This window comes from Kogia breviceps, chromosome 6 (assembly GCF_026419965.1).
Source record: "Kogia breviceps isolate mKogBre1 chromosome 6, mKogBre1 haplotype 1, whole genome shotgun sequence".
Classification (NCBI taxonomy): Eukaryota; Metazoa; Chordata; class Mammalia; order Artiodactyla; family Physeteridae; genus Kogia; species Kogia breviceps.
Genome location: NC_081315.1, coordinates 29369724 through 29384046, shown reverse-complemented (window position 1 = coordinate 29384046; position 14323 = coordinate 29369724). Strand labels below are relative to the sequence as shown.

General features: G+C 38.7%; 1 protein-coding gene across 1 annotated transcript in view; it reads left to right on the top strand.

The window, feature by feature from the left end:
- The first annotated feature begins 2017 nt into the window (after positions 1-2017).
- Positions 2018-14323, top strand: part of IQCM (IQ motif containing M) — a 363785-nt gene continuing 351479 nt past the window's right edge. Inside the window, exons 1-3 of the mRNA XM_059066097.2 lie at positions 2018-2048; positions 2637-2719; positions 5101-5368. Of these exons, the coding sequence (XP_058922080.1) occupies positions 2018-2048; positions 2637-2719; positions 5101-5368 (382 nt within the window). The remainder of the gene's footprint in view (positions 2049-2636; positions 2720-5100; positions 5369-14323) is intronic.

Genomic DNA, 14323 nt, shown 5'->3' with positions numbered 1-14323 from the left:
GATCTATTCAAAGAATTATGTACACTTTTTCAGAAGCATGCGTGTGAAGTCTTGACAACTATTTTTGGAAATAAGAAAAAAACCATCCATCAATCATTGTCCTTAGAAATATGTAGATAGCCCTGAATGTGGGCAGATACAGTGGCAAATGTGGGAGAACAGGGAGATTTGAGTTTAGTAATGACTTTACAGCACTGTCCATTGGTACGAGTGGAAGGAAGGGAGAAGAAAGAGAGCAAGGGGAGATGCTCTTTCTAGAATAACTGCAGAGTGACAATCTCATCCCAATGATGAGATAGCTTAGTAGATGCTTTCTCTCCTAACCCAGCACTTTCAAGGTGGGTTAGAGCCCAGTTGTTCCGTTCATTGCTAGGGTCTCCCCCAGGTTCAGTCCTCAGGATGTCATTGCCCCAAAGTAACAGTGGCCTGTTGCCCACTAGTCTACATGGTGAAAAACAAGGGGAAATTTTGTGAAGGGATGAAAAGTTTGCCTCAGTGTTTCATTATGAATTTTCAAACATATAGCAAGCTTGAAAGAATTTTGAATCAACACCCAAAGATCTACAGCCCAGTGCTCACCATTAATATTTTACTGAATTTGATTTATCACATATTCATCCATCAATCAACATACATATCATTAGTTAGAATTCAGTATTTGTTTATAGTTTTTCTTTTTTGATGTACAGTGTACTACAATGAAGTGCAGAAATCTTAGGTGTATATTCATTGAGTTATGATAATATCCCTGTGTAATCTACTGTGTATCAAGACATAGAACATTGTCATCTCCCCCAGAAATTTCCTTCATGTCCCTTCTCAGTCAGTCCATGAAGATCACTGTTCTGGCTTTTTTTCTCCTATATATTAGCTTTATTTACTCTAGAACATAAGTGGAACCCTACAGTATTTGCTTTTTTGTGTAAGGATGATTACTTGACATAATGTTTTTGAGATTCATTCATGTTGTTGTGTATGTCAGTAGTTTGATTCTTTTTGTTGCTCAGTAGTATTTCATTGTATGAGGATATCACAGTTGGTTTACAGTTCTCTTGTTGATACCCATCTGAGCTCTTTCCAGTTTGGAGTTATTATGAATATACCTGCTGTGAGCATTCTTGTACAAGTCTTTTGTAAGTATAATGTTTCATTCTCTTTGGTAAAAACCTAGGAGTGGGATTGCTCAGTCACAGAGAAGGTGTATATTAGGTTTTATAAGAAATTGCCATAGCTTTTCCAAACTGATTATCGTATTTTATATTTCCACCAATGACACATGAGGGTTCCAGTAGCTCCACTGTCTCACCAACATTGGATGTTTTCAGTCTTTTTAATTTTGGCCATTCTGGTGGGCATGTGCTATAGTCTGAATGTTTGTGTCCCCCTAAAATTCATATGTTGAAATCCTAATGCCCAATGTGATGATGGTATTAGGGGTTGAGGCCTTTGGAAGGTGATCAGGTCATGAGGGTGGAACCTCACGAATGGGATTAGTGCTGGTGTAAAAGAGGCCCCACAGACCTTCCTACTCCCCTCCACTACGTGAGGGTACAACTAGACATCTACGACCAGGAAGAGGGCCCTCACCCGACCATGCTGCCACCTTGATATTGGACTTCCAGCCTCCAGAACTGAGATAAATAAATTTTTGTTGTTTATAACCTACCCAGTCTGTGGTATTTTGTTATACCAACCCAAACAGACTAAGATAGTATCTTACTGTGGTTTTGATTTGCATGAAGATGGAGTTTTTAATGGCTTAAAATTTGAGTAGGTGAAAAGAAGAGAGAGAAAATCTTGATCCCAAGGATACTAAAGGAGGTGTAATTAAAGAAATGGGGAGCATACAGGCCAGACTGAGAAGCTAATTTGATAAGTAATATATTTAAATTTTACTGAGTCCACGTTAGGAGGAGAAAGCCAAGAAAGTTAAAAATGTCAGAATCAGCTAATCATAAAGGAAATATATAAGTAGGAAATCTTAGACGAGACTAAATGAAGATGATGTATTCTATGTATGCTCTATAGAATTCTATACATAGATCTGGGTAAAATGAATAAGAATCTTAGGAAAATACAGATGAGAGATGAGTTATCATTATAGTGTTACCCACTTGTAGGTACGTATATTTTTATTTCAGTACTATTCCTACTTAATAAACCTTTTGAGTTTTAGTATGCAGTTATAATTTTATCAAGTTGTAAGGTAAATATTCTTGAAGAAATGTACAGCCATATTAATTAGTCATCAGGTATAGAAAACACGGATAGACTTACTAATAATTTTTGTGTCCAAATCATGTTGTGTCTTATGTATTTAAAGAACTTTCACAACTAAAGGAGATATCAATTTTGTGTGTTTTCTTTGGTATCCCTGGACTTTAATAATTTAGGATAATCTACTTAACATTGACCATTGTAAGCTGTTTTTTATAAAGTAAAATATTACATTAAAGGAACATTACATTAACTTCTTTTATATTCACTTAAAACATCCACTTATAAAATTTTCTTTTTATAACATCCTGCAAATTCATAACTCTCCAAATTTCAGTTTCATAGTTTTGCCATTTTTGGTTAAGAAAGTACATTAACTACATTAAAAAAAATAAACTATTTCTTTGTTTCTATTTTAGGTCCTATATTAGAGATTCCCAAGCAAGATTTTTTTCAAGAAGCAAAAACTCTCATTGCCCAACACTATAAGAAAATAAATGAGGTTAGTGCTTTGCATTTATCTAACACTGTATTTTTCAGAAAACTAATAGCAATTTTTTATATGCTACAATAATTGATCCAGATGATTGCATGAACCCTAATAGATTTTGAATAGAAGAGAAAATGAAATCCTTACTAGCTATTAAAATTGATTTCAGATTGCATTTAAAAATTTAAAATTTTTAAATTTAAAAATTTAAAAAGATTTTTTAACTCTACAGCTTATTTACTTACATATATTTTAAGTTTGCACATTTAATTTAATTTTTAATGTTTCCTGTTGATGAATTATAACAAGTTTTTGGATTAAATATCTCAAGTAAATATCCCTCTCTAAACACTGTTAGGCAAAGCTAAACTAGAAAATATACTGTGAGATGCGTCTCTCTTATGCCACCTGCATGACATACTTACCTGTATCTTCTCCCACATCATTTTGTATTAGGACTGTTTACCAGTCTAATAGCTCCTTGAGGGCAGTAACTGTCTTTTTTTGAATGTTGCATCTCTAGCAGTAAGCCTTGTGTCTCGCTCAATAAATAATTGCTTAATGGCATGGATTTGGAAGGTGAGAAGGAATGAAAGGGAAAGGGGTGGCAAAGAGGCAGGAGGGTGGGTACAGGGTGAAATTTTGGAGGAGAGTGTCTACAGAGGAGATGGGTAATTTGGGGAGCAGCTGCCGTTATGAGAATGGGCCTCTGGGGAGACAGGTGAGGGCAGGGGACTTAGGATGGTTTACTGTGTGCCACACTATTCTTCTCCATTTTGAATACTTTAAAAAAAAACCCAGAATTTTAAATAAAGATTTTAAGTATTTTTCCATGCTTACTGTGAGGGGGAAGAGGATTATAATTTTTGCATTGTTTCTTTTGAATGGTCCTCTAGGCTGAGACTGACCATAGGTGGTTTTAATCTTGTAATCAACATTGTTAACATTGCTTAACTAATTTTTGCCTCTAATCAATTAGAAGTATTTGATTTCACTAGCAGGCATGTGAGATGAAAAGTTCACTGTCTTCACAGTTAGATAGCTGTGCCTTAGAACCTTGACCTATTTTTAGAATTTTATCTAATAATAACAGCATAATATTCTACCTTTGGTTGCTTGATAAAATGTAATACTAGTGTACTAAAACCTCCTTATTGGCATCTTCTTTTTTTTTTTTTTTTGGCCGTGTCAGGTCTTAGTCGCAGCATGGGGGATCTTTCCTGTAGTGCGCGGGCTTCTCTCTTGCTGTGGCGCGCGGGTTTTCTCTTCTCTAGTTGTGGCGTGCAAGCTCCAGGGCGCATGGGCTCTGTAGTTTGTGGCCCGCGGGCTCTCTAGATGAGGCGCAGGTTCAGTAGTTGTGGGGCATGGGCTTAGTTGCCCCGCGGCATGTGGGATCTTAGTTCCCCAACCAGGGATTGAACCCGTGTCCTCTGCACTGGAAGACAGATTCTTTACCACTGGACCACCAGGGAAGTCCCCTTATTGTCATCTTGAGTTGGCAACAGCTTGAATTTGTCTAAATCTTTTCTTGTGGGGAGGAGGAGAGCCGTAGATCTATCTGTGGGCCAGAGAATTACTAGACTAAAACAATTATAATTGTTTGGATAATTGTCTGTCAGAGACCTGGGACTGTATTATTTTTCTGTTGCTCAAAGTAGTCAAAATTAATAAGCAATTAAGTGATTGAAAGGATCTAAAATACATATCCTATTAGTAATATACTTTTTCTGAGAATCTACCTCCATGTATGAGCAGTTATTTCTGGTTCAACAGAGAGTTTTCGAGGCGTTAGCATTTTTTTTTTTTGCGGTACACGGGCCTCTCACTGTTGTGGCCCCTCCCATTTCGGAGCACAGGCTCCGGACACGCAGGCCCAGCGGCCATGGCTCACGGGCCCAGCCGCTCCGCGGCACGTGGGATCCTCCCGGACTGGGGCACGAACCCGTGTCCCCTGCATCGGCAGGCGGGCTCTCAACCACTGTGCCACCAGGGAAGCCCGTTAGCATTTTTTTGACATTTGAAGATCTCCAAAGATGGTTGAAAATAAATTCTTATCTGTCTATTTGAAAACTTCTATTTTTAAATGGACTTTAAAGCTGTATTAGAAAATATCACATTTGAGGAAAAAATTACTAGTTTAAAATTCATATATTTTTTAAGTTGAATATAGCCCTCATGCTTGTTAAGGGCTTTTGGAGAACTATAAAGGATAACATCTACATTATCTGATTATTGTCATGTGCTTTAAGTAAATCTTATATAGTAAGGTACTTTGTAAAATATATTTAGTGGATATAATTTTATTAATTTATTAACAAAATTTATTACATAATTTTTTATACAGTTAATATTAAAATTAAATTTTATTAAATTTATTTTTGTCTTGTTCATAGAACAGAGTTCCAGGTACTTCTATAAATGTCTTTAGAAATAAACATCAGAAACCGAAATCTAGCAAATTCATACCTTTGGAGATCAAAAAAAAGGAAACACTTGATACAGTCCGAGAACTTCAGGCAGCGTACAAAATGATTTGTTTTCCCAAAGACTGTTCCAAAAGTGGACATTCTGAGGAGGCTCCATCACGAACTTCTTTCAAGGAGCCACACATTTTCAGTGTAAAAAAAAAATACAAGGGGTCTATAGATCTAATTGTGAAAGGTAAGTTTTTGGTGGAGCAAAGACATTTAGCAAGCCAGCGGGCAAAACTGTTTGCTTATGGTGTGCTTGTAATGGAATTTCCTTGTTCAAACAAAATCCTACACTTTAAATGTTAGCAGTGAAAGGTAGGGAGGCATGATTAAAAGAGCTGCTAACCTCTGGGAGCCACCGGAAATTGAGAAGAGGGCATCCTAATGGGAGAGAGGAATGCAGGGGAACAAAACGGGTTAGCCACTTTTTCCAACAGACGCTGTTCCTAGAGCATGCAGAGGCTCATGGCTCTGGATTCTGTTGTTGAGCAGGGTAGGTAGGGTAGGCAAGCTATTTGTGAGTGTGTCCCCCCAAAACCCTAACGGGATTTTGGGGAGCTATAGAGTTTCCTTTAAGACCAATTGTGATAAAGTTTTTTTTTTTTTTTTTTTTTTTTTTTAAAAAACATGGTCTGGATCCCTGCTCTGCTTTCTCTCTGCTGGAAGCAGCCACGCTTTGTTTTGTTTTTTTTAAAATTTTATTTATTTATTTATTTTTGGCTGTGTTGGGTCTTCGTTCCTGTACGAGGGCTTTCTCCAATTGCGGCGAGTGGGGGCCACTCTTCATCGCGGGGAGCCCCTCTTCATCACGGTGTGCGGGCCTCTCACTGTTGCGGCCTCTCTTGTTGCGGAGCACAAGCTCCACACGCCACAGGCTCAGTAGTTGTGGCTCACGGGCCCAGCCGCTCCGCGGCATGTGGGATCTTCCCGGACCAGGTCTCACACCCTTGTCCCCTGCATTGGCAGGCGGATTCTCAACCACTGAGCCACCAGGGAAGACATGTGATAAAGGTTTATTCTCTTTCAGGAACTTGGTAAGGTGGAACCTGGAGGTCTCTTTAAGCAAAGTTATACTGTTTTCTGAGACTAACTGCTTTTCCTGGCTGGCATGGCCTCTTAAAGTACATTTCTAGTTATAAGCTTTCATGACTTCATCTGCGTTTTCCCTCTTTTGTTATTGCTTATTATGTTATTCATTCATTTGAATTTTTTCATTCCATGAGTACCGGCTCTGTGCCAGGCAGTATGTTAGGAGTTGGAGAAACAAATCTTAAAAGGCTCAGAGAGCAATGGTGGGGATAAATACTTGGGTAATTTCTTATCATATAGTGTGACAACTGCTGCACTAGAGTCAGTACAAATCATTATGGAAACACTGAGGAGTAACCAACCAGATGCCAGAATGAAACTTTCTCAGATGAGATCTCATTAGAAATGGGTTTTAAGGAGAAGTTTGTTAAAGGTAGGTGGTAACAGGAAAGGCCATTTTGAACAGTGGGAGAAAAATATTAAAGCTCTGAAGGACAAAAGAAAATGATATGTTTTGGGAAAGGAGAGATACGGTAAGAAATGAAGTTGGGGAGAGGGGTGAGGCTAGGTTTTGATGTGAATATAATAGCAGACCTAGGAGTGATAGCAGACCCTATGTGTAATGGAGAGCCAGTGATGATGGGGGTGAGGTATGACCAATTCTTTTTGTTTAGAAAAATAAAACTGGTGGTAGAGGCTGTGAAGAGAATGGTGGCAGAGAGATAAAAAAGGAAGCTGCCCAGGAAAGAGATGGTCCATGTAAGGGATGGCAGGGGCCTAAAGTAGGGCAGTAGTGAAGCATAAAGTGTGGAGGAGAGATGTTCCAGCAGCATTTCTCAAAGTGTAGTTTTCAGAACACTAGTCCTGAGTGATTCACCTTGACATAAGTGTTCTTGGTAAGGTGAGTTTGAAAAAATGCATTTACTTCTTGGAGATTCATATTGAGCATTAATATATTGAAAACTCTAAGAAATACTACAGAAAAGAAATCTGTTTAATGTTTTTTAACCTGGCTATCACCAATTTGTTTGACCAAAGAATTCCTAAAGAAAGATATTCAGGTTTCTAGACTGGAAAGCTCAACAGACATCATTAAGCTGAGTTAGGAATTCAGAGGGAGAAGCAGATTTAGGGCAGGTGAAGAAAGGGATGTAAAAGATAACAAATTCAGTTTTAGACATATTAAGTAGACATGCATATGGAGATAACCATTAGGAAGTTGGAAATGGAGGTCTGACACCTAAGAGAGAGATAGGTGAAGATTCAAGATTGATGTTGTGGGTCACTGCTGTACTGAAACTGTGGGGTTCATGCATTTGTTCAACCAACAGTTATTTACTAGGTGAGATATACAGAGATAAAAGATATGCTCCTTGCCCTCAAGAAGTTGAAATTTGCTATATATAATTTGTGTGTGGTTGCATGAAGGAGGATAAATAGATGATTATAGTACAGTGTTACTGACTATAATAAAAACAAGCTCTACTGCTTTGAAATCAATTGGAAAGATACCTGATTCAGATTTAGGAATAGAGATGGATTCCCAGGAGATTTAAAGTCTGGTAAATTTTGAAGGATGAATAAGTGTTAACTCAAGAAGGAAGAAAAGCCCTATCTAGTCAGAGTGTCTAGTGTCTACATGACAGTGAATATCTGAGAAAGTAATTATAGTGTACTTGAGGGAACTGAAATAATTTAACATAACTGACATGAGGATTGGGGAGTAATTAGAGATGAGACTAGAAGAACATTGAATTTTAACCTAAAAGTAATCCAGATGTTTTAAAGAAAAGTTGCAGTGGTCACATTTGCATTTTAGAACATATACTGGCAGCAGAGATGAGGTATGATGAATTTTGGAGGCACAGAGACCAATCAGGAGACAGTAACTCCCACGAGAAAGGATGACTTGAATTAAGGCAGTGGCACTGGGGATAGAACTGAGGGGAGAGATTTTAGAGATATTTGAGAAGTAAAGTTATCTAGATTAGGTCAACAATAAGGTGGAATATAACAGAGAAGGGCTGTGGGATTAATTGGCTTAGTGGTACCGAGTGGCAGCACGGAAACAGATACAGCAAATTAAAGGGTTGGAGATGCTTCTTATGTGTGCAATAAACTGGAATCTGAAACCATGTACCTACTGAGCTTTGTAGCTCTAGGTGAAGAAGTCGGGAAACAGCATTATTAAAATATGTTGGTGGTTTGGGCTGCCTTTGGGAAGTTTTTATTAAAAAAAGAGATGAAGTAAGAAAAGTATTGGCTGGTTTGCAATCAGAAATAAAAGAGCATAGAGAGGTACCAAGTATTTGGGTCCTTGGTTTTGAGCAAATATCTACTAAGACTTATCACTGTAGCAAAAATCAGATTAAGGGTATGTTTTTCCCAACCCAGCTCATTGTTTCAGATGACCTAAAGGCACTTACTGTTGAGAGACTAAGGCAGGGGGTAAAGAAGTGAGGATAAAAAGGATATTTTAAAGCTATGTATAAAAAAAGAACTTTGAATGTGGTTATTGGCACGTAGAATTGGAAGAAAATAGATTAAAACGGCTACCAACTATTTTAGAGAATTTTGTTGCCCAAGAAACCATGAACCTTGATTTAATTGAATGTTCAAAGGTAAAATAACCTGGCTTTCTCTGGAAGTGGATCACAAAGGCTATACAGTCTCCACGTAGGATAATAACAAGATGTGGCCAAGGTGCAAGGAAAAGTCTTCCCAGAGTTGACCCGGGGCCAATAAAAAAGTGAACAAGGGAGTGCCGCTCAGAACAGAATCCTTGTCTACTCAGAGAATTTCCCCACGTCCAGTGTAGGGGACTACTCAGTGCCTCCCCAGCAGGATTCCATAACATCTTTGGCCTAGTGATTGTTATGCATCTTCTCATTTCCCCTTTCACTAATGGCATTTTGACTGAGGTTATCCTATACCTGCTCCACTACTGGCTGTTGTGTGCTTTTGGAGAAAGGTGGAAATAATTTATGAATTTGGTGCACAGTATTATTAGACCAGAAGGAGCCACATCTGGGCCTGATGGAAAAGACTACAAACAGCCAGAGATCCTGTGCTCTGAGCTGGATGTAGTGCCTTAGTGGAACTTTGGGTTGTCTCCTTTGTGTCGTGTCAGAGTATAAGAATGGATATTTGATGTCCAAAAGGGCAGACTGTGGCAGAGACTGGCTATATGCTCATCAAACTTGTTATATCCTTTTCTTCCTAGGTACTTGGCTAAAATACATTTCTCATGTCCCTTGTAGTTAGGAGGAGCTATATGACTAAGATTTGGCTCCGTGGATTATAGCTGGAAGTGATGCACATCCATAAAAAGTTCTTGTGCTCTCAACATGGCTCCCCACATTTTCAAGTATAAAGACTCTTCAACACTGTTAAAACAATTGCAGTTTCACTCATGGGAGGGTGGTAAAAGTGCTTTAATTATCTGTTGATTGAAAAACTTTTGTTCGGACATTGAGTAAATATACAAAACTAGGTGAGTGAGAAAAAATGGTCATGACTTGATCCCTCATGGAACTTGTAGTCTAACTGAAGAGACAGATATTAATTAAATCATCACTTATATACAGATTGAGAGTATAGGACATATGAATTGGGACCTGGTCTGGGGGTCAGCAAAGGCTTCCTAGAGGAAGTGTCATTTGAGCTAAGATGTGAGAAATGAGAAAGAATTACTTAGATGAGGAGTCATTCCTGCTTGGAGTTCCAGGCTGTGGGAAAACTATTTGCAATGGCCCAAGTGAGGGAAGCACAGACGTGCTTTCAAAGAAGTGCAGAAAGAACCGATGTGGCTGCAGTTCTGAGAAGGAGCTGGAGAGGGGTCAGCTGCAGCTGTCTGAAAGGCGGAACCTTGTTGTCAGTGATGCTCTAGGACATGTTCAGCAGCTGGCTGTGGCCGGAGGAGGGAGCAAGCCTGAGCTGCAGCTTTTGCCCATTTCCGTAGTGTCAGTACTCTCATACAGCCGATTTCGGGCTACCAATATGACGTCACTGGTCACTGGAGCTGGGAAGAGATGCTCACAGTCTGCTCTCCGGAGCATTTTGGCAAACACCGTCCATACAGCTTGAATTCCTCTCGGCTCACTTCCTATTCTTGCTCCTGCTGTGGTGAGGTTCCTACTCCAGGCTTCCCCAGCTCCTTACTGGCTTGGGACACCCACAGGAATGGGCTCAGCTCTGACACATGAGCAGCCCAATAAGGGAGGGTGAGGGCCAATGGATAAATGTTTCCTCCTTTCTTCCCCTGGGGGTCTCAGTTACATTCTATAAAGCTTCTCAGAAGGTCCCAAATAGTTAAGCAATCAGTTTCTTGTGGTGGTGGTCAACTCAAAAAGGATTCTTACATTATTTCTCACTTCTTTCTTGTTTTATTGTTTTCCCTCATTGTTCATTCCTGTTCCCTAAGCTCAAGTCCTTAAAATACTCCCTTAAAAATATTTTGGTGGCAAGTTGTCAGTACTTGCTGAAAGATTAGGAGTGGAGTGTGAGGGAAAGGAAGATCAAGGAAGGGTGATTCTTAGGCTTTAGGCCTGATGAACTGGAAGATAAGAATTGCCATTTCCTGAGGTTGGGGAGAGAGAGAGAGATAGAGAGATGCAGTTTTGGAATAGGCAGAAACCCAGAGTTGAGATTTGGACACATCATGTTGAGGTTCTTTTTATCAATACATACATATATAAATGAAAATGTCTAATAGGTAGTCTGTTATGTAAGTGTGGGCATATAGAAAAGGTTAGAGTCATTAATGTAGAGATCAATGTCCAATAGAAATATGTTCAATAGAAATGAGAGCTACAAAAGTTGTAACTGAAAATTTCCTAGTGGCCACATAAAAAAGTTAAAAAAGGCAGGTAAAATTATTTTAATAATAGATTTATTTAACCTAATATATCTAAAATATTATCATTTTAATAATTAGTATAAAAATTATTGAGATATTTTACATTATTTTCATCTTAAGTCTCCAAAATCCAGTATATATTGTAGAAATTAGACTAGCCACGTTTCAAATGCTTAATAACTACAGTTGATGAGTGGCTACTCCATCGGACAGCAGAGGTATAGATTTTATTTACAATCACAGACTTAGATTAGATCACCTAAGAAGTAAATGTAGGTAGAGAAAAAAATACAAGGACCAAGTCCTTGGGGGTTTCCAATATTTAGGGAGCAAGAAGAGGAGTACCCAGCAAAGGAAGTAGAAAAGAGCATCTAGGAGGGAAATCAGGAAAGTGTGAAATACGTTACTCATGTTTCAGTCAAGGAGGAGGAAGGCCTTAGGAGGAGCAAAGAAAGCTCATCCATTGTCAGAGGAAGGCAGGGTCACGGGCACAGACACAGGCCTTTTGGTAGATTAGGTGGTGTGGTTGCTTCTAATTTTCAGTGAATTTAGAAGTGAGGTCTTCACTTGAGGATGGGATGGGAAGTATTGGAGCTCTGAGGAGTGAGGAGAAGGGTGAGATAAACAAAATCTGGGAAAGAGTGAAAGTTAATGGACTATGAAAAGATAGTTTGCTGTGAAAAATAAAATCCACCCCCCCCCTTTTTTAAGAGAAAAGAGAAATGATTGGGAAGTGTCAATAAAGATCAAGGGAGAAGTTGACTTTATCCTTAGAGTATGGAAAGGGTGTAACCCCTTGAGAGCTGCTAAAGAAGTTATGCCCTTAGGAAAACAAGAACCAGAAGATGGGGGAACGTATAGAGACATAGCTAGAGAGTCAATTTAGCTGATGAAAGACCTGATGTTTCTTAGGGCACAGTGAAGAGTTTTGGGGGTGATTCAAGGAAGGGGGAAATATTGAGGGTCTGTGGAGATTACGGTATATAGCAAAGAGAGTGAGAAGACTAGTTCTCAGGGTCTCAGAAAAGGTGAGTAATCCCATCTTAATGATGGTCTGTCCCCGGGACCAAATCCCAGCACCGTCTCCCCTAAGAAGCTTGGGGGGCCCCCTCCCGGCCCCTGCTTGTGCACAGCATCCTCAGTGGCCCTTCGTTGTGGTGGCCCCGCCTGACTGGACCACATCGGCTCTGAGTACCTCTGGGTGTCTGGGGCGCTCGCAGGGAGAGGGGGTCGCCACCTGACACCAACACCCAACAAGTGCAATTAACGCGACCTGGGCCTCGGTCCTTCCAGAAGTTGCCGGGGTTCCGCTCCTGGAGTCCTGGAAAGACTGCAGGAAACCGTCCGGTCGCATATAGCTCCTCTTAAATGTAGAACAATGACCAAACGCCATAACCCCTGTGCCGCCTGGGTCACCAGCCAGGCCGGAAAGGTGGCGGGGCTTTTCTTTTGGGAGGTGGTTCTCTTTAGTAGTTTGTAATCACGAGGCCAAGGTTTTGGGGGATGGGGCGTGGGAGGAAGGAGTAAAGGATTGATCAGGAACGCAAGGAGGACAGTGGTCCTCCTGACACTCTTATCATAGACTCTGTTGAAGTCAGAGACATTTTACTAGGAAAGTCTTCATGTGTCCCACCAGACAGCTGTGAAGCGCTGATCTCAGAGTTTATATTTAAATTAAAATTGCAATTCATTTCTCCAGGTTCTTATCTCAAAAAATGCATATTAAGTCTGTAACTTGGATCTATTTTTTAAACATATTTCCAATATTCACTTCATTGTGAATGGATGCATGATCTAAGATATCAGTCACATTCATTCCAGAACTTGATTAAAATTTGTGAGATTAGAAAGAAAAGTGAGTCCTGTGTTTGGCGTATATGTGCCTTTTGCTCATGCTGCATTGACAAATTGGGTTGTGTTATCTTCGATAAGCTGAACATCTTACGTGAGGACAGGCCAAACATTCCTTGAATTTAATCCAAGGATATCAACTTTAAAAATACAATGTAACAATTATAATATCAAATATCTTTAGTAAATATGTACCCTGTGCTTGCATGTAATACGTGCCCATATTTTTCTTAATAGAGCAAAATAAAAAAATATGAAATGATTTCCTTTCTGAGTACATAGCTGTGCTGCTTAACCAGTTTCTATTTTCATGCTGCCAGCAACTTATGGGTCTTGATAATTGGAAATCACATGTAAAACTCAATTTTTTTAACTGTACATTAAATATTAGTTTATAGTTACCATATATTATATAGTATTCATCTACGTATGCATTCCCTTGGGAACAAAAAAATACTTTGGTCTAATTTGAGTCGTTTAAATTTGAAAACAGATTCAATAAGATGTCGTGATATTCAGGTCAAGCAAATATATTTAGGGGATATTGGATTGTTCCTTAGCCAATTTGGAAAGGAGTATGTGTGTGTGCTCCAAATCACAAATCTATTCCTTTAAATATAAAATGAAGGCATAATGAATTTTAACAATGCTTTAAGATAAAGAATGTTCATGCTTTAAGATTAACAATGTTTATAAAGTCTTTTATTTTATATTTTGATGACTTTAAGTATACTAGGATATTAACAAATATATTAATACTATTTTTTTACTCATTCTCCACAAAATTATTTGGAGGAACTTAAGACCAGCTTCCGTAACAATTTATAAGAAACGTGGAAGCTAGAGATTTTTTTTTAATGAAGTGGAAAAGAAAATTGAATTAGATATTACAAAGTAATTTGATTTTTGAAGCTTTGAAACATATTTATCTTCCTCCATGTATGAAAACAGACTCTAACTGAGGGATTTCTAAATGAGGGAATAAATTTGGGATAATGTCTTTAGAGATCATCACACAGAATTTTGCAAGTGCTTCTCTGCTTCTCTTAGTTTCTTTCTGCTTTAGATGTCTATGTTTCTTCCCATTTCTTGTCAGGAATTTTCTTTTGCTTGTCTATAGTATTGAAGAAAGAACCTCTACAGAATTCTTAAAATTAGCAACGGAAAAGAATTATATATCTGAGCAGCCAATGTCTTGAACATAGTCTGTTCTAATTTATGCTTTTTCTCTTTTTATACTGACCTTGTGAGCTCTGAAATAGAAAGATGCAGGATGGAGACTCAAAGTAAGACAGGAGACTCCGTGCCTCTGTAGTAACATGGTTTACCATACTGAAGTAGCCACAAAGTTCATAACTTTTAATAAATTAATAGCATCTTAAATATGAAAATTATTATAACATTATA